We start from the raw sequence: 20,382 nt of genomic DNA on the forward strand, positions 1-20,382 counted from the left end.
AGGCATGTCGCTTAAGAAGTACGCCCTGGACTAGGGAACGGCCAGCCGTTTCCGTAGCATCTATGGTGTATTTGATGATGCTCTGGTTTACCAGAGTATCTTCTGTCACAGTGGCTAATAAGCGGGATCGCAAGGGCTCAGGGACTTCTTGTAGGCCTTCGCGCAACAGTCCCCATTGGGCATCGGCGTAGCTAGCCAACAGTTGTATTGTTGGCAATACGCGTGGCAAAAGCTGCCGAGGATGTAATCCTCTTCCCTAAGGCATAAAGCTTCTTCCCCTCTTTGTCTGGAGGTGCTTTGCTAGTAGATGGCGGAATCCCGCCCTTTTCCTCGTGGTGGTTACTACCAGGAATCTGGTATGGAATGACCCCTAATATACAAGGGATCAGAAGGTGAGGGGCTAAAAAGCTTCTCGATTCTTGGATTAACACCTCTAATGCGGGTGTAGATAGAGAGGGAAGGAGGCGTCTCTTGATTGAGGCGAGAAGGCGTACGGCTTGGCTGGCAGGTGGCTTTTCCTTGATTATTTTTTCAACAAAGTCCACTTCTGGGGTAGATTCCCCTGTATCAATTTGAAAATGTGCTTCCGCCTTGTATGGAATTACATTAAATGTGGGTTGATCGTCCACAGGCGAAGGATCTCTGGCCGGCGTGGTCTGAGGAGAGGGCAGATCTAAAACATCAGGGTCTGTTGACGCCCCTGGAGACTGCCAGGACTGTGGTTCACAAATGTCTGGGTCTTCCTCAATGTCCCCTGCAGGGTCTTGTAAATCCTCAGTATTTAGGAATTTTTCCTCATCCTGAAAATGTGGATCCTCTTCCGTGAGGTCATATGTATCTATTTCTTCCTCAAGTGGGTCAAAAAGTCTTGGGAATTTAGCTCTAAGGTCTTCAGGGAGTACCTCCCTTGGCCTTTTAGGTGAAATGTGTTCAGAAGTGGACACATACCTATCTAGCCTGTCCATACAGGATTCAAATATTTCCCTAGTCCACTGGGATAACCCTGAACGGTCTAGTGGCGGAAAGGGTTGCTCCTCCGCCTCTAGGCGTCAAGATCTCTCCCATAGCGTGGAGGATATACCCCAGTCTCCCTCGGAGAAACCTTCTCTTGGGCCCGACGATGGGGACGTATCTCTGGGTTTTCCCTTCGATGCGGGGGGAAGTTCCGGCGTACCCTCTGTAGATTTCGGCGTCTCCCTGACCTTTTGAGCGGGCTTCGGTGACTCCACCACCTGTTTCTGCGAGCCTTTGGAGACTATACTAGCTATGCTTTTGACGACTAGCTTCTCTGTCGAAGGCTTGTCGTGAATAATTTTCGGCGGTGCCGGAACCTTACCGTCGAAGGACGCTTTCTTCCGAGGTGTTTCAACTGATGTTTTGGTGGTAGCGCCCTTAGTTGAAGCCGGCCCAGTCGCTAGGCGCGGCTGCGGGGAGGTCTGCCAGCCCTTACGGTCCGCGGAGGTCGCCGGTTGAGTCAGCGTCTCCGTTGACGCTGAGGCCTTCTTCGATTTACTCGACGAATGGCTGTGGGTTGTGTGTTTAGTAACTGTGTGCCAGCGTCACCTGGGTGTACATCCCCATAAGTAGGGCTGGAGCCGAGCTTTTCGGGGGCCAGGGACAGACGCGATGGAGCGAGAGCGCTTCAATGAGAGGTCAACAACCTCCATTCCGGAGGTAGCGTTATCACTATCCCCTTCGTCACACTCGGCGGCGGCCGCGGGTGAGGAATCAGCCTTCGACATACTGTAGGCTGCCCACCTCCTCTTGACCCTGCGTTCCTTCAAAGTTTATGGACGAAGGAGTTTACAGGCCGCACACCAGCCTCGTTGTGGTCGAGGGGTAAGCAGCGGTTGCACCATTTATGCTTATCCTTCCACGGAAATTTGCTGTTACAACGTGGGCAAAATCTAAAAGGAGTCCTCTCCAGCGCTGAGGACGTAACCAGTGACAATGACCCAGAAGGAAAGTGGGGAGAAAGGGAAAGGCATTCTAAAAAACAAAAATGTCCACACCAACCCCCACTCTCCCTACTGTGTAGGCCAGCGAGGCCGGGCCACATGTTCGGCAGCGCCGATAGGATCACCTCAGTCGAAACCACTGCCGAAGATCTTGACTCTGCGGGTAAGTTGAATGGCCGTCGAAAGAGGGCTGGAGGTGTTATAAGTTATTATTAACTGACAAATCGACCAAAGGTCGAACAAATGGAAAATGGCAATTTCTCTTACGAGCTCTGCATAAGGCGACCAGATTCTGGGAGGAAAAAAACAATCTGAGGGACCTCGACGCGTGAGGGATTTTGGGTACACTACAGATCACTATAGGGATAGTATTACAGACACGCCTATGTCGACGTACCCTTTTCGACTTTCGAAAAACAAGATGCAATACTCCGCAGTGACCAATGGATGTTGGACTATGCACAGCATGTGATTCTAAGCAGATTAACAAACATCAGAAATCGTATGTCAACGATGAAAAATACGTGGGAGGACACAATCCATTTGAATAAAGACTGTCCTGTATGTAGAATCAACTTGGTGTTGAGCTCCATAGTTTGGTTGATTGGAAAGGAAAGAAGAATCTTCAAGGTAATCAATTTCTGAAGGATGGAGAGCCAAGGCCTTCCAGAATTCCAATGTACGACTGCTGGTTGCACACAGATATCAGATGCGAGTGCTTAAATATTCTGAAATCATGCAGCCACACATCCTTGGTTTGAAAATCTCTGCCCACACTACTTATGCACCACAATACCTACACTGACTCCCGAGCAAAGAGTAATCTTCCAAAGATTGGTCTGGACTACCTCACAGGCAGTACTGAGCTCAAGGCACCACAGATATATGGAAACTACAAACTGCCTCAGAATCCGAGGTCCAGGTCGGAAGAAAAAGTTACTTTGGCATCATTCAAGCATAAACATTTAGGAGGGTAAGTCATGGGCGGGTTACCTTGATGGAAAAAAAAATTGCCAAATATTTAAATTACCATGGAGGGTAGGGAGGTCAGTGGAAGTAGACGGTGATAAGGACATGTTGCAGGTTTAGGTATAACTTGCAATCTATGTACCCATTGTATATGAGAGAAGCTATCACTGCTACGGCTATGCACCCAACCTCATTTTTAGTTTTGGCTATTACACAGCATTAAGCAGAAACAATTACATTAGAGTACAGCTAAAATGGCACAGAAGGAAGGACACAAGGCTTGTCTGTGTTTGTTTATTTTGCCACCCATTGATTTCCCATGGTCAAGCTAATCCATTTGGCCATATCCACCCACTTCCTGCTCCTGCACACCCAAAACACATCCTCTGGGAATCTCCGAGCTAGCTTTCTCAAGCAGTAACAAACAGTGTGCTCCAAGTGACTGCCAGCGTTGCGTCAAAGTAGTTGTCTGGGAGTCAATGCCTTTATTGGCGCTGTGAACACACTACTGGTGTAATAAAAATGCCTTAACTTGATTAATAGGTTTATAGTGACATTTTCGAAATGCCATTTTTTCGACACCAAAATGCAGATAACAAATTTTTCGAATGGATATTTTTTTTTTAAATGGGGGGGGGGGGGGGTTACCCCCAACCCCCTGTTATTTTTAATTGACACTTTTCTTTTACTAACGAAACAAAAATAAAACATAAAATTAAAAAAAAAAACATTTGGAATATTTTTTCAGCAATTTTGTTTCGACAAAATGGCATTTCGAAAATGTGTTTTCGAAAATGTAACTGGATACGGATTAATAAGCAGTATGGTTGTCCTCCACTTTAGTCCTGTTAAAACAAGCACAGGCAAAGCGCCTACGTATTTGCCAGGCACTGCCATTATATTCCCAGGTACTCACATTTTGCAGCTGGTACCATCTATGGCAATTTAATACCACTATGGCAGTGCCTATCAAATGCCTTTTCCAGTCCTACACAAAAGCCAAAACTGTTAGCATTGACAATGCTCATTTCTCATGGGGCCGGGATGAAGGTATTTACAGTAATCCTGCCTTTGCAGCAAATATCTATTGTTAGCCAAGCTCTTCCAAGCTCTTCTACCCCAAGTCTACCCTTGAAGGTTTTAGCTTGCATTTTAGTGCATTTTGATTGTTAGAACATATGTGAAGCTGTGTGTCAGCAGGGGGCAGTGGCGGAGTCGAACAGAGAGAACACATAACTACATGTCACTGAGAACCCCCTTTTTCAAGCTCCTTTTTAGTCCTGGAAATATCCCAACAATATGACGTAATGGCTATGCGGACATACCCACTGCTGCTTCTTTACACGAAGTTGAATATGCAGGCTCTTGAGTTGTGTTCTGTAAGGGGCCAAATTCTCAACTCCTTTCTTTGAGCACACTTCAAACGTTGTTCTCGTACAGTAATTGTAGTTTTAGATTCAGATTTTAAAGGCAGGTTTAGAAGTGGCAGAATGTGAGAATGAGAACTGGTAAACCATCTCACACCTGACATGCACTAATTTGATATGTCTTTAATCTTCCCGATTGGTTATACACGTGATAGTCACCTGTACCCAGTCATTATTTGATGGAGGCATGATGTGCATACAAGCAAGAGGCGTTCTCTAATGTGAACTATTCAGTCAAACATAGTAAAGTTTAAAAGTGATATCACTCATAGCGCAGTTTCAAAGGATAGGTAGTCAAAGGCAGTCTGTTTAACAGATGGAAGATCAACCATAGGTGGAGAGTACCGGTGGGAAAGGGGGCACATGTCCAGTTCTTCAGCAATTGGTACAGAAACTTCACTTCTCCCCCTATAGAGACGTTTATAGTTTCGGTTTCTGGCTGCACATCCTAAATGAGACTGGGCAATGTCAGTGTGGCTGGAGCTGAAACACCATTACCTTTGAAGTCCTATACATTAACAGCACTGTTAATAAGTCAGTGATTGGGAGCAGCATCCGAGATCCATAGTTGATGTTGAATTCTTTGAATGTGGTGAACCGTCTTGCAGTCGAAAGATAGCAAGGTAGCTTAGCAGGTTTAGGGACTGTTGCTGAGATGTATCTGTTTAAAGAGAGCTGTACATCTTATGGCGTTTTACACTTAATTAGAATAGAAAATAAAATAGGTGCTGTAAAATGCCCCATTTGGCCAGGTGATGGGGAGGAGGGGGCTGGTCGCTTCCTCACATTCAGATTGGGGTGCATACATTTTTGCGTCTTTTGCCGCACTCATGAACACAGCTCAATTTCCTAATAACTGTTGTCAACACAATACATTCAATTGAGAATTTGATAAGCAAATGACATCTCTAGAAGTATACGATAACACTCAAACGAAGGGGCAAAACAATCACAGTGTATTTGTGGGGCCAGTCAGACAAAAAACTAAACAAGGTTTAAATGGAACTAGTGGCTTTAAGAAGCATGTTTCACTTTGCAGAAGCATTTTTGTTGCTACTATGAAATTGTAAGTTGTACATTATTAGAAAATAGTCTGCACACCATGTGGAAGCCTGCTTTTAACAAATGGCTCCGACCACAATGATATTCATCGCCAAACTATTCCCAGGGAGTCTGATTCTGGCCGGAAGAAAGAACAGGCTGAGCAAACTAATGCTGAAAACATATGCTTGACTGCCGGTCGAAGGAGTACCTTTAAGGCTCGAAGTGTGCTATGCCAGAGGGGGCCAGGGCACCAATCGAGGAAGGTGGGGGACAGCAGTGATTGAGGGCAATTGCACCCTTTGTCGCCCCACACTCCCCAACCCGACCCCTCAGGGACACCTTTGAAAAGATGTCTGGCCTCTGCAGACACATGTGTAGCCAGACAGACGTGGTCAAGTGTTGGTGACTTGTATGAAAGGTCGATTAAAAGCGGTCTTAAAATATTTTGCATTAAAGAATTCCACAACACAACAAAATTGGACAATGTAGGTTAAAATCCCCGTAAGATAGGAGGGTGTTGAAGTGCCTATGCAGAGGTATGCGTGCAGCCAGCAGGTCAGAGTTTCCCATGCTAGTAAGCTAGTAAAACGGGTTATTGTGGCTAGAGGTAGAGGTGTGTGTAAGATGCAGGCATAGATCCCTCCACCAAAATAGAAGATCTTGGGGTCACATATTCACTATTTAAACACCCCGCCCACAAACTGACTTTTGAGCTTCATTGCCCTCAGACATTCACGTTTCATTCTTGCCTAGTCAGAGCAAGCATCATCTCTGGAAAAGAGTCAATCTTCCCATGGACACCAAGATCACAGGTTAATAGCAGAATGTAAAACTCAGCGGGGCCAGTTCTAGCCCACTTATAGCCCTGCAGATCCCAACATAAGGGGTTGCAGCCCGTTCACGCTCACCTTCCTCCTCCTTCGGGTCAAGCTGGGTGACTTTGACCTGCAGGCGGTCCACCCGCTCGCCCAGCGTGGTCACGCGCACGGCAAATCTGCTTGCTTCTATAAACAGCTCCCCGAAAACATCCTCTGCATATTTACCTGGAGAATAGAAACCAACCAACATAAGGAGCAAGAATTCCGATTTTTGAGAGTCACTAACAACAACTCACTGAAGGTCAGAACAATAGCGAGAAGAACAGAGGAAGAGGGTTCAAATAAGGTCTGCTAGGAGTCTCTGGAATTGGAGCGAATCAGGGAGAGGTTGGTACAGGAGGTGTCTAGAATCAGAGTGGTCAGGGAGACCAAAAGGGTGGTGCGGGAAGGTCCCAGGAAATGGAGAGTGAGAAGAACAAATTACTTACCCGTTGTAACGTCCTTTCGATTGGATGTTCCTTCCACGTATTCTCCATCTTATTATAATTATCCTTCCAGCATCAGCTGCTTCAGATTTGTTTTTCGACAGGGGGCGCTGCATGCCCTCAAGTCGAGGTCCCTAGAGGGTCTCTAGTCGACTGTCAATGTCATCATCGGTATAATTAGAGAATGCAGCGCCCATTGGCCTCAGTTCTTCTTTGCCCCTCCTGAAGAGGCATTACCAGGCGTACCATAGACGGTAGGCTCCAAGAAAGCATAAAAATATGTAAATTGTACAGCAGGGTAGGCTGGGAGGGGCGATGAGGAATAAGAGGGAGGAACAGCCAATCGAAAAGAACGTTACCAGGGGTAAGTAACTTGTTCTTCGAATGGATTATGTCCTCCCAAGTATTCCTCATTTTATGAATCCCAAAGCAGTAACAATTTGGTGGTGGGAGTATGAATACAATTTTGTTCCAATCATGGACCGAATGAAGGACCACTTTTGCCAATTGTACTCCCTGACTGAAAGATGAACCCAGGTAATAATGTCTCACAAATGTATGAACAGACGACCAAGTGGCCACTGAACAAAATGTCTGATTGGGACACTTCTTTGAAGAGTAGCAGAAGGTGCCATGCTCATTGTGGAATATGTCCTTAGGCCTTCTGGTGGGTCCTTGCCCGCTAATCCAACATTCACCAATAGCCAGGATGATCCATCTCGATATGGTTTGTTTTTTTAACAGCTAGACCCAATTTAGGGCCAGTATAGCCAATGAATAATTGGTCATTTTGGCAAAAATTAGCAATTCTAGATATGTCAAAACTGAGAGCCCTTTTTGGGTCGAGTCTATGTAATCTTTCCTCCTCCTTTCCCGTATGGGGAGGTGGATAGAAATTTGGCAAAACGTTTTTTGCGACAAGTGGAAGTCAGAGACAAGGGTAAAAAAGAAGGTTTCACATTGAGAACAACCATGTCTTTATGGAAAACCATATGTGGAGGTTTACAGGAAAGAGCCTGCAACTCTCATACCCTGTGGTCTTACATTGCAATAAGCAAAATAACATTGAATGTTAAGAGTCTTAATGGGCATTAGTGTAGAGGCTCAAAAGGAATGCATGTTAGAAGTCTTAACACCAGACTAATATCCCATACATGGACATTGAATGGAAATGGTGGAAATACATTTGTATGACCTTTTAGGAATTGAACAATTAAAGGGATCTTAAAATATGTATCCTCCTCTGAAGAGTGTTTGAAAATAGATTGCGCCGCCAGCTATCCTAATTGTTCCAATCTGGAGCCCAAGATTTGCAAAATGTGACACAAAGGAACGCACCATCGGTGTGTCACATAGAAAGGGATCCACATTATTATCCCCGCACCAGCTGCTGAACTTGTTCCAATGGGAGCGGTACAAAGGCTTTGTTGCTGGCCTTCTGGCCGAAAGCAAGATCTCCATTACGTCATCCGGGAGGTTCCAATCCTTGTACCTCAACCTCTCAGAAACTATGCGTTAAGGCCGAGTGTCTTGACCTCGGGATGGAGTACCATGACCCTCCTCTCGCAAGAGGAGATCCTCTATTTGTAGAAGACCTATTGGATGGCAGATGGATATGTTTAGAAGATCCGGGTACCACGTCCTGCTGGCCCAATCCAGAGCAATTAGGATAATGGGTTTCCCGACCTTTCTCAACCTCCCGATCACATGTGGAATGACGGGGACTGAAGGAAACACGTACAGGAGTGGAAACACACAGTCTACTATGAACGCGTCCCCTAGAGCTCCTCTTGGGGGAAATTCTCTGGAGCAGAACAGCTTGCACTTCCTGTTGACACTGGAAGCAAACAGATCCACTTACAGGGTTCCTCAAAGGGTGAAGATCTCTTTAAGGACTGAGCTAGTACTCACTCATAGGAGACTGCTGTGCCTGCTCAGAGCATCCGCCACCGTGTTATCCTCTCCAGCTAGGTGAACTGCCGATAGAGAGAATGCTTCTTGAATTGCCCAGCACCAGAGCTGCATTGCTTCTCTGCACAGTGGTAGTGACCCAACACCACCTCTCGTGTTGAGGTAGTACATGGCCACTGCGTTGTCAGTCATTATCAGGACATGCTTTCCCTGTACAGAGGGCAGACAGGCCTTCTTTGTTAATGTGATTGCCCTCCGCTCCAAAAGGTTGGTGTGCAGTTTGGACTCCGATGGAGACCAACAACCCCTGATTGATTGTTGGCTCCCCACCCCATTAGTGAAGCATCCATCACTACTGGTATCTCCAGCCATGGCTGCCAAAAAAGATTCTCCTTTGAGAATGTGGTCCTTGCAAGTCCACCACAGAAGGTCCTGAGAGACTCTGCTCTGTACTTTCAGGTGGTCTGATATTCTGCCTGAAAACTTCGACCGTTGAGTCCTGAAAGCCCATTGAAGTGATCTCATTCTCAGACGAGCTTCTTGCTCCAGAAAAATTCAGGATGCCATGGTAGCAAGGCCCAGTTTGTGAAGAGAGTACCAGGTTACACAGATGTTTCTGGGCTTGTTCAGGTGAACCAGCCCTGATCAGCCATTCGTCTAGGTAGGGGTATACGTGAACCCCAACCTCTTCTGAGACTCGCTGCCACCACCGCCATCAATTTGGTGAAAACCCTCGGGTGGAGGTCAGCCCAAATGGCAGAAATCGAAACTGATGAGAACCGCAAACCTCAGGAACCTTCTGTGCTTGAGACGAATAGACACATGAAAGTAAGCATCCTGAAAATCCAATGATACCATCCAGTCTTGGATTTGGAGAGCCTGAAGGATTGGGAAAGGGTAATCTTGAACTTGTCCTTCCTGAGGAACTTGTTCAAGTTTCTTAAGTCCAAGGAGGGTCTCAATCCTCCATCCTTTTTGGGAATCAAGGTATGGGGAATACCAACTCGTGTTCCTTTCTGCTATAGGTGCATGTTCTATTGCACCTTTCTCTAGCAGGGTCAAACTTTCCTGAACAAGAAGCGGATCTGTAATTTTGAAAGAGTTGTTGCCCGGTGGATGACGCAGAGGCCTTTTTTGTAAAGAGAGGCAGCAACCTTGAACTACAGTTTCTAGTGCCCAAGCATCAGAAGTAATGCCCCACCATTCCTTCAGATGCTGAGTAAGTCTGCCTCGCAACAGGGTTTTGAGAGTCAAGGACTCAGAGTGGTTTTGAAGTGGCGGCTGATGGTAAAACTGCCGCTGCTTGGGTTGGTTTAGCACCTCTCCTTTGTCCACCACGAGGGAATCTTCTCGGACCTCTTTGACCGGCGTGTCCTCTTCCAACTGAGGATTTATCCCTCCAGGAAGATGAGCCAGAGTAGGGGGAGTTGAGGCTGTCTAATGGCGGTGTTAAGGGATTTAGCCGCCGCCTTTGAGGTCTGCAGCTTTTTCAAACTCTCATGCACCTTGTTGCCAAACAGCCTCGACCCAACAAAGGGCATGTTGAGTAGTCTAGCTTTCACATCTGGTGCAAACCTGGAGTTCCTCAACCACGCAAACCTGCGTAACACTGTGCTAGTTGGCCTGGATCTGCTGATGCGGTCTGCAGTATCCAGACCTAACTGGAGACATTCACCCATTGCCTCCTTACCATCCTTGATTGCCAGGAAGCAGTCTCTTTCCTCTCCTTCTGGGATGTGGTCAGCCGCCATAGCTACGCAGTCCCACAGGGTTAAAGTAAACCTTGACAAGGTACAAGTTACTTTAGTTGACTTTAACACCATACTGCCAGAAGTAAATACCTTTCTGGCCAAGGCATCCACTCTCATCATCCCCATCAGGAGGGATGGATGGGTATGCTGACTGCGTGGTAGATGTAGAAGCCTGAACCACAAAACAGTGTTGGATATTTAGTCAGATACTCTGGGTTGCTGCTGGATGGTCTGCATTTTTTTTAATGCAAAATGTTTATTCATTGCAGTCGCCATCTGTGGTGTCTCCCAATTTGTGGAGACCCTTTCTTGTAATGCAGTGTGAAATGGGAAAATTGGATCTTTGCGGGGACCCTCATCCAAGATGTCCGCCATGTCATCCTGCTCAAAAGGAGGAGTAGGCGTGCTCCAGCCTAACAACTCTATAGCCTTACTCATTAGTTTTCTATACAAGGAATCAGCATGTTCAGTAGAATCTGGTTTGCCAAATGTTAACTGAGGAGAGGATCTAACCCACTAGCTGGCTGAAGGTTGTCATACAAGTCTTTTAATCTAGACTCAGATCAGTTCATCTGGCATATTAGGGGTGCCATATTGTAACTCAAATGGTGGTGTGCTATCATCTGATGGTTCATTATCTTCGCAGATGGCTGTTGAAGACTTTAAAAAATCTTTTTTGGGCAAAGGTTTGGAAACCTTTTCCTGGACTACCACTGGCTTCGACAATCTCAAAGGAATCGTCGACAATGACTGCAAAGTCGGGGTCGTCCTTATCGGCGTCGACTTCGATACTGGTGTCGATGGCTCCAACGCCGACTGTCAGCAAAGGTGTCGACGCTGTCAACTTCCTATGCTTCTGCGAAGGAACCCTTGATGGACTGGATTCCTGACTTGTCGAAGCACTCAACTATTTCTCGTCAGATCGAGATCTTTCTCAATGTAGAACCGTCTTAAGAATCAGTCTAGAAAATGACTTTGAATTCCCTAGGTCGGATTTTGCAAATCGACAGGAGCATGGGCTTTCTGCTGGTCCTTCAAGGAGGTCAAGGCTGCATTCTCCAAGTTTTTGAGCATTTCATTACGAAGCGCATCCCATTTTGCTGGGGAGTCCGATTTAGTTGGACACTTGATTACCTCAACGGAGGAATCACTGGAGATCGAAGGTGACCTATGATGCCGTTTCTTGGCCTTCTTCAAAGAAGATGAAGAATAGCATGATCGACTTCTCCATCGAGACAGTTTAGATTTTTTACATCAAGAAGAATCCATGGACACATCGGTCTTTCTTTTTGAACTCTTGGAAGGGGACTTCAAAGGCAACCTCCCCAATGTCAATTTACCTTTATGCTAACCTTAGAGCCTTTTTGATCATCGCGTGACAGGAGCCACAGTCGGAGGCACAGTGACTGGTACCAAGACACCACAAACAAATGCGGTGGGGGTCGCTGATCAGCATCTTCGATGCAGTCTTGGCACTTCTAGAAGCCTGCCTTTCGGCGTTGATGGGGGAAGACATTTTTGAAACAAAAACAACTATCGAAGTTCACAGAACAACCGAAGTGGCCCGTAATTCTTGGAAGCGTTAGCTCAGAAAAACCGAACTGAAGCCCACAGGTGCGGTGTACGCCATTTATACTGATGACGTAGACAGTCGAACCGAGGCCCTCAAGGGACATCGACATGACAAGATGGCACACAGCGCCCCCTGTCAAAAGAAATTCCTGAAGCAGCTGAAACTGGAAGGATAATTATCAAAAAGGGAAGGATTACATGGGAGGACACAAACCATTCGAAATGTACAGTAAACTGGTGCTGGGGGAAGTCTAATAATAGCAATGAAAGAGTGGTAGAAGTAGCGGGTGCATCTGGTGAGTCTCAACCACTGACATGAGTGAGTCAGAAAAGGGGGTGTACCCCAGGAATTTAGCAAGAAGGATAAAGCAGTAGGTTTAGAGAGGGGTTGCCGGAGAGTTTCCTGGAACGGAGGACATGGTGGTAGGATTAAACGTGTGCTTCAGTGAGGTAGATCTACTCACAAATGAGTGGTAGGAGTAAGGGATGTTCCTTGGGAATAGGGAGCAGTCACACCCCTAAGGAGATGGTGGTCGAAGTGAATGAGAAAAAACTGGAATCACTGGCACGGAGTAGTGTGTAGTAGCGGTGGAGGGAGTAGGGCTCAGGAGTCTTGAGCACAGATGCGTGACAAGGCCTTGTCAAGTGTGGATGTGAGACCCCTTAGCCAGGGGTGGGAGGCCTGCCAAGAAGAAAGCCAGAGCCAGTCCTACCCTGGATCAGGGCAAATGCTGCAATGGAACCAGAGAGCAGAGCAGGTTCTCCGGATAGGAAGGGTAGTCTGCTGCAGCAGCCCCATGACACCCTCACCCAAAGAGTCCTCTCCAACAGAGTAACTAGACTAACAAAGGCTAAAGTGGGCATTCAGTGTCCCAAAATGGACAAGACTTTCCTCAATACGGGAGCCCCACCAAACCCCATCAGAAACTGGAGCAACGCAGAACGTGGGCTGCCATGGATGCCCTGTGATGGCCACAGACACAGAAAGGGGCTAGTGTTTAGCTCCTTATTTGAAAACTGCACTATTATTCCTACTGGCAGGGAAAGCGGGGTATAATAAGATGGGGTCAGATCCCCAACGGAGAGAGGGGGGAAAAAGAGGAAACAGGAAGCAGGAGGCTGTGGGTTTGGGTGAGGTCAATGGAGGACCAAAAGACCAGCAGGAAGAAGAAATGAGCAGCGGATTGTGGGAGCAATTTCTGATGAAGGTGGGGTATTAGTGAGTCAACTGTACTGCAGCGAGAGGATGAATGTTAGTGTGCCAAATGTGGTTAGATGAATTAGTGTAAAAAGAGTGATGTTGAAGTTAATGTAACTGGGTGAAAGGTGGGTGACTTGAGTAGCAGGGTGGTGCTGCAGCGTGGACGAGGCGGCCGCTGGAGCAGGAAGTTGAAAACACCGAAGAGCGGAGGAAGAGGACGCGAGAGACCGAGGGATGAGACTTAAGGTGGGAGGAAGAGTGTAGTACAAGCTAGGGAGAGGATAATGAGCATGGTAGATGCAAGAGCAAATCAAGCAGTGTATCTGCAAAGCACATTTCCTATCTCTGTAGAACACTAACCACTGGTAAGAGTTGGGGTAGTTAGGAGGTTGAGGGTGTTTAGACATATAAAGCACTTCACCTTTAGGTCATGATCACTGCTAAGATAGCTGTTAGAATACTGAGGGAAAGACAGTTGGTAGTTACTAAACAGGATGCCAAGGACGCCTGGGTTAGGCAGGAGGGGCTTGCAGTTGAGAGAGGGACGGCACTAGGGCCTACTTAAAGATCCATACAACTCCTTGAACTGTCCTTGGGCATCTGAGTGTTTGTTTCTTGAGTCATCTGTGGTAGAAGGCTCTAAAAATTGTTCACAGTGGAAGAGATTTGTAGAAAGGGGGTGCGGCTTGAGTGTTCCTCACTAGCATTATGGAGATAGTGGCAGGAGTGAAAAGGTATGAACCTAGAGATTAATTACAGTGTTAAGCACTGTGTGCCATGGCAAGACAGGAGACCAGAGAGACTGACAACTAAAGAGAAGAGGAAAGCGCCTTGGGATTTTCCCAAAACTAAGAAAAGCATATCAGCACTGCCTGGGAAGCTTCTACCTGCCTAGCTGTGACAAATTATAAGGCCGTTTGGGAGGGGAGGGAAAGAAACCAGTGTGATGAGACGGAGCCACAGGCAACAAGGTCTCTGCAAAAATTGTTTGCAGAAAGAAGCCTAAAGCGCACCATTTGGGGTCAAGAGATTGGCAGCTTGGGATCTTTCCCATCTGATTACATCCAAGTTCTCTTCTGTAAATTGGAAGCGTCCTCAAACGGAGAGTCAAAACTAAAGAAAGGAGTTAGAATGCTACTGACAGACCGCCCATCACAAATCTGCTGCCAGGGAATGTACTGGTAAAACTCTACAGCAAGCCATTGCAGGGCTAGGACACAACAAACTGGCATCACCATACCAAAACATTTCAATCAGCAAACCAGATCAGGTACCCTTGACCCAGGATTCGCAGAACCAAGCAGGCCCTCGTCAGAACCCACAAGCATTATTCATATTTGGAGTTCAACCACCTCTGCCTGAAGGTCTACCCATAAAGGCATCCTCCTCTGTCCACAATATTTAATGACTCACCTCCAATCACATATATTAGTCATCTTCTTAGAAGCCAACCCAGCAAAACCCCAATTTGTTGTCCTTATCAACAGCAAACAGGACAGACATCTAACGATGTCTCTATAATAAGTGTCTCAAATGTTCCCCCAAACTACCAATCCCACCAAGTCCACAAAATCCTTTGGATCCTTCATGGACACAAAATCCACAGTCTGTAAAAAGCCCATACTACCTGGTATAAGGTCTCACTCCTGAGAAGAATCAAACCATGTTCTAAGCAAGCTCCACCCTGCAAACCTCCAGGCAACAGTCCATACACTTGCCATCGCATATATACAGTGAAAACCACCTCTTCAAATTGTAACCACCACCTCATAATACCCCATTACACCCTCTCAACACAATTCTGCAAGCAGCCATATGATTGAGCATGGTCTCTTGCAATTAAGACTATTAGAGTATTTCACCAACACCCTTTACCCACCACACTGGTTCCCACATCCTGCACCCATTTCAAATATCAGATTCATAATATTCAAATGTCCTCAACACTAAAGCCCAACAGGCACAGCTTTTCCAATTGAAATCATGGACCTGGATCACCTTCGACCCTGTACCTCTCCAATTTACAATCAAACTAGTTCTAACAATCTTTAGAAAATAACTTAAAACCTTTGTATCCAGGCAACACATTCTGGGCGAACAGTAATTTTTGAAAAAGCAGTCACTCAGAATTCCATGGACCAGAATCTGCATCATGAGGCACAAAATAAACGTCCTACCCCTCTCCACTGTTAATTCCCAATGTTCATGAAAATCATTTTCAAAATTCATTGCAGCCAGCTTCTCCTACTACTCTTGATCTACACATGGTAGTGTGTGCATCCACTATGATCTACAGTCAACAATTGCTTTTCTTGGACAGAATGCCCTAAGACTTCAGTGCCCGTCCCCAAAGCACAACTATGCAAACGGCAAATCTTTATTTTGCTGCCCTCAAAGCAAAAGAAAGGTTTCAAGTGAAACTCTTTGGCAGTTTCCCCTGAACAAGAACAATGGAGAGCAAAGCTAAACAGTCGTCTCCAGAAAGACAGTCCACCCTAGAGTCCAACGCAGTAAATCATAACTTACTCCAAGGAACTCCCCCAGGACCTCAAGTCTCCCTGCAAACAGCACTCTCTCAGTGGCTGATCTCCCCAATAGCAGACCTGCCCACAAGGTCAACTCCCAGGTATTCACTCAAGCAAAGAATCCATTCCTAGTTCTCACTCGCAGTCAATCAAGTTGAACAGCCGTTCAGGCCAACCCACAGCTACTTACTCAGGCTGCCCAGCTGTCTGATGACATTGGACAGGGTTATGTTGGTCATACATTCCAGTTCACTTTGTACGCTGGGCAGAGCTTGACGGCACAGATGCCTTGGCTCGATGTTCCTCGTCACCAGCGGCATTGTGCGCTGGCTGAGGACCAAGCCAACTGTCCAAAATCACTGGAAACCTGAAAAACAGAAAATAGAAACAAATAAGTGAATTGCAAGAAAATAGAAACAAATAAGTGAATTGCAAATATAAGTTAACCGAAGATAAATGAAACCGAGAAGAAAAAGCAAACTGCACCATAAATGCACAGAGGACCGGTCATTCACCCAGCTTCTCTCTCCAAACATATTCCCTTAGCACGTTCTGAGATCACACCTTCCAAGTTGGCCATTCACTGCCGCTGCAATAGCTCAGCGCCTACACTTTAATCTCCTTCCTTCACCAACCAGTCTATGTCGTTTTAACACACTTTGAAGAGCACATTCTTTTCACTTACCAACCAGGCCAAGAATATGAATGACAGGAAGAATTTTGGACTTTGTCTGAATAAAAGAGAAGGCAGCAAACAGAACTCTACACTCAGAAAAACTTGTAGCATGAACTAAATATGGCATGAAATAGACAACAAAGCCAGTTGTTAATGCCCCTCGTCACTGGCTTGCCAAGATTCAACTTTGCAAACTAGGTGAGACTCTTGGGGCAAAGTGAGTTACTCAAAGAGCAAAAAACAAAGGAAAGAATTGGAAAACAAAATGCCTTTTGCAGAGCTCGTTTAGCAGTCACCTGTAATTGACATAAATAGAAGCTTTAGGTGGCTATGCGCCTGTAATTACTTGGTACATAACTTAAACAAGGTTGAAACATTTAAAGCTGCAAGATACATTACCCAGATTACCAATACCAGTTGACCACACTTACAGGCGATCATGCCAGCCACCAAGATTGAATTATCACTTGCTAATAAGCTAGTGGCAAGTGCAAAATGTGTGGTCTGAGTTCAGAATGCTTCATCTGCCCATTTTCTCCCTTTCCCATGCTGGTTTATCACCAGCAATTCCTGATCTAAGACCTAATTTAAGGAAGTGTTTTTACCACGTACACCCACATCGATCAGTTGTATAATGCCCTCTCTCAATTTCTCAGTTCTTGCAGTCATATCAATGACTCATGGCCTGGTTGTGCTTCTCCTAACACATCTTGCTAGGCTCCTACTCTTGGGGCACTGAAATAGGTCCCACATCTTTCTTGATCAATTTGCAGAGGTCTATGTGTGGCACTCCAGATGTTTTAGACCAGGAGGTCTCGTGATTCCTCCCCTTAAGCCCCCCAACCATGGGCTGTTGGCACAGCTTTGCAGTCAAACACATCTGGAGACCGAAAGGTTAGGGATGCAGGATTTACAGATTCATTAAGTAAGAGTAAATCGTATTAGAAGTCAACAAATAGCGGCAACCTTTCTACTCAATTATGATCCTGCAGCCCTTTCATCAGAAGGTTTGGGCAATAACTTTAGCAGATGCAGAAAATTGATATGTTGTATTTAAAAATACTGCATTTACAAAGGCAGAATCACTGTTTACAATTTCACTGCAATGATGTATATTATAGAGATTTAAAATATGTAGGTCTAAAACTATTTTTTGTGTGATTTATGAACAGCAGAAAAATTGACATTTGTCTGTACTTCATAAAATATATTAAGTTTGTTGAGCTCACAAATCATTTCAACATGCAAGCACTTGCCTATGGACCATCATGCCTTTCGAAATACAACATTGCTTTTTCCCAAAGCTGGATGCAAATGATCCATTTTGCTCCCTTGGTACAATTCAGAGAAATACACCTGTGCTGCAAGCATCCTATCACTGCAAACACACTGACGTGGTGTAAATGCAGAACTTTCTGCCCCCCACTATCACAAACATTTGGTAAATCTGGCCCGATGTAGCCTCCCCCAACATTTCAACAGTGGTTGCTACCCTCCAATACGGTTCTGTGCTTAGTCTCGCCTCTTCCAACTACTTCCAATGGCTACAGGATCTGCTCATTCGACAGCTCTTACAAGCCCTTCACCTTCATCAACCATATCTCGTCCCTCCTTGTATCAAGCCTTTTACTGCACTAGAGTGAATAACAAGCTCTCACTGCAGTTTAACAATACATGCCTATGTACTTCCTGACGAAGCATTCCTATTGCCTTACTCGACCACAATCTTCTCCACATCACTGCATACAACCAAAGGATCTGTTCTAACAGCAAAATATGACAGCTGGCAACCATCTTCTGAACAAGACATCACTGGTTTACTGCTCTAAAACTGCCTCCACGTGCACGCTACCATCTCACAATTCATTCTGCATCCTGAAAGAATCAAGCTTTCTTTGTTGAATACGGATATATATTAATATTTTTATTTATCCTCGATTCTGCTGCAATAGGTCTCCTTGCATCACTAAAGATCGTGTTTCCGAAATAAACAAGAATAATTATACTTAAGTTGTATAAGACGATGGCTTGATGGGCCCTACACATAGATGGCAGGGCATGGAGTTCAGGTTGGGAAAGTGGCAGACTGCCCTCCTCTAAAGCCACAGTGTCACTGCGTCCCCCAACTGAGGAGCACGCTCAAAAGCTGGTTTTGAATCGGTCTACAGGAGTTTGGTGGTTTGGAAGGGGTGGTTTGTGTGCACTACAATGAATGGGGTTTTAAGGTTTTTGGAGCCTGGGGCCCTCTACAATGCAAAGCCTACCCCAATGCTTTTTCTGCTTAAATTCCGATTACAGGTTGGGTTTTAGAACTCTCTGTGGTAGATTAATCTGCAGTAGCTGAAGGCTACCAGGAATATCATTTTGGGGAGTACCACCCGTTTTTAACTTGTAGGAGAACCTTTCAGAGTGGCACCATTGCCCACTGTCAGAGGATGAAAGGGCAGATACCAATGGGCAACCACACCCAAATTAATACATTTGTTGCAATGGAACTAGGAGCAGGCACTTTAGGGATCTTGCATGGCTCCCCTAGTCAATCTCCAAAGGGCTACCGATCTTTGTCACCTGTGCACATTTGACATCACAATTGAAATGTGATCACATATATAAGGTTGACCACATACATGTTCAGCAGCAGCATGAAAGAGGAACCATGGGTAATACCAGTTTTCTTGGAGGAATTTGATTAACCGAATCAGACCTCGCATCCGGGGCCTGAAGGGATGGTTGGATTCATTTTCCCATGGTGCCAGATAGTCCGCTCCCAAACTGCCTTCTAATTGGAAGGAGATACCTTACACCGTAGTTTCCTATTGGTTGGGGGTCTTCCTCCAAAGAGAAGTAGATCCTCAAGGATGTTTGAGAGCAGTTCCCATTTCACTAGAGGTCTGCGTCATGCAGACTGCACGGTTTTAGACACTTCTGATGTACAGTATCTTTACTTGCTAGGATTTTACAACGGTATGGTACATTTCAAAGAATTATATATTTCGGAATAGATACAAGGATGTGGCGGGGGTTGCTTCTCCTACAAGGGTTGCATACATGTTCTGGGTTGCATACATATTACTGTTAAGTTGAGTGTGGTCAGAACCTTTAAGTCCCATGCCCAATGTGCATTATGCAATTCGTGAGTCAAGCATACAATCCTTGATCAAACATATTTGTTCAATGTAATAATTTGTGGTCATTTTCAGATTTCCATAAAGCTCTGAGATTTATGCACATCACCCAGGAACCCTACTTAAGCATACTTTGTCCCCATCCCCATGAGTGTATTTTGAAAAAAATATTAAAATAAAAGTGTACCCGACTGTTCATCGAGGAATGATAAACCTTCCTCGTCTGTTCCCAACCCAGCACTCCCACCACACTACTTCAGTGTATGTCAGCCCTGCCAAAATGTATTACTACCTTTAGAACTGTCCCGATTTGTGATTTAGAAAATCTAGTCACAATACATATGCGACCCAGCTTGCGCCGCTTTCTATGCTTGTGCTTTCTTACATGGGATAGTCGTACAGAATTAGTCTTCAACTGTAACCTGCAGAATTGAACACATTAACTTTGCCAACCAGCAATGGACGTATGTGGAATATGCTCCACAAATGTGAAGTTAACATAGCACGTTACTGGACAAGTTTGAGCAGATTGACAAAGGAGCGAGTGGTCCACGATGCGACAGCTACTTTTGGACTAAGGTCTCTATGCATTAATAGACGAAAGATGTGTGATCCGTTATGCTTCAGTCTACAGAGCATAGCAATAGCCATGAACGAGTAGGTGAGACACTCACCAGCAGCAGCAAAGTCCTTCAGTGCTCTGGGGAGCAGTACACATTGTAGAATGAACTTCCAATACAAGTAGAGTTTCCAAGATTGCGGTGGTGTGGCTCTGGACTACGGATGATAGGCCTATGCTAGAAATGGGTCAAGCAGATGGATTGGCTCCCAGGACGGAGCAGAGCACGTCTTGCCTGACTAAGTGCCAGGACTACAGTGTTTGAATCAGTAACTGGCTAGCATGTGCAGAATCCTGGTGA

General features: G+C 45.6%; 1 protein-coding gene across 2 annotated transcripts in view; it reads right to left on the reverse strand.

The window, feature by feature from the left end:
- Positions 1 to 20,382, reverse strand: part of WASF2 (WASP family member 2) — a 586,462-nt gene that overhangs the window by 270,226 nt on the left and 295,854 nt on the right. For both annotated transcript variants that reach the window (XM_069622904.1, XM_069622905.1), the window contains 2 exons: positions 15,852 to 16,028; positions 6,307 to 6,441 (listed from right to left, as the gene is read on the reverse strand). In XM_069622904.1, the coding sequence (XP_069479005.1) occupies positions 6,307 to 6,441; positions 15,852 to 15,981 (265 nt within the window). In that variant the 5' untranslated portion in view covers positions 15,982 to 16,028. The remainder of the gene's footprint in view (positions 1 to 6,306; positions 6,442 to 15,851; positions 16,029 to 20,382) is intronic.

The sequence above is a fragment of the Ambystoma mexicanum genome, chromosome 11 (assembly GCF_040938575.1).
Source record: "Ambystoma mexicanum isolate Mex_15411 chromosome 11, UKY_AmexF1_1, whole genome shotgun sequence".
Taxonomy (NCBI): Eukaryota; Metazoa; Chordata; class Amphibia; order Caudata; family Ambystomatidae; genus Ambystoma; species Ambystoma mexicanum.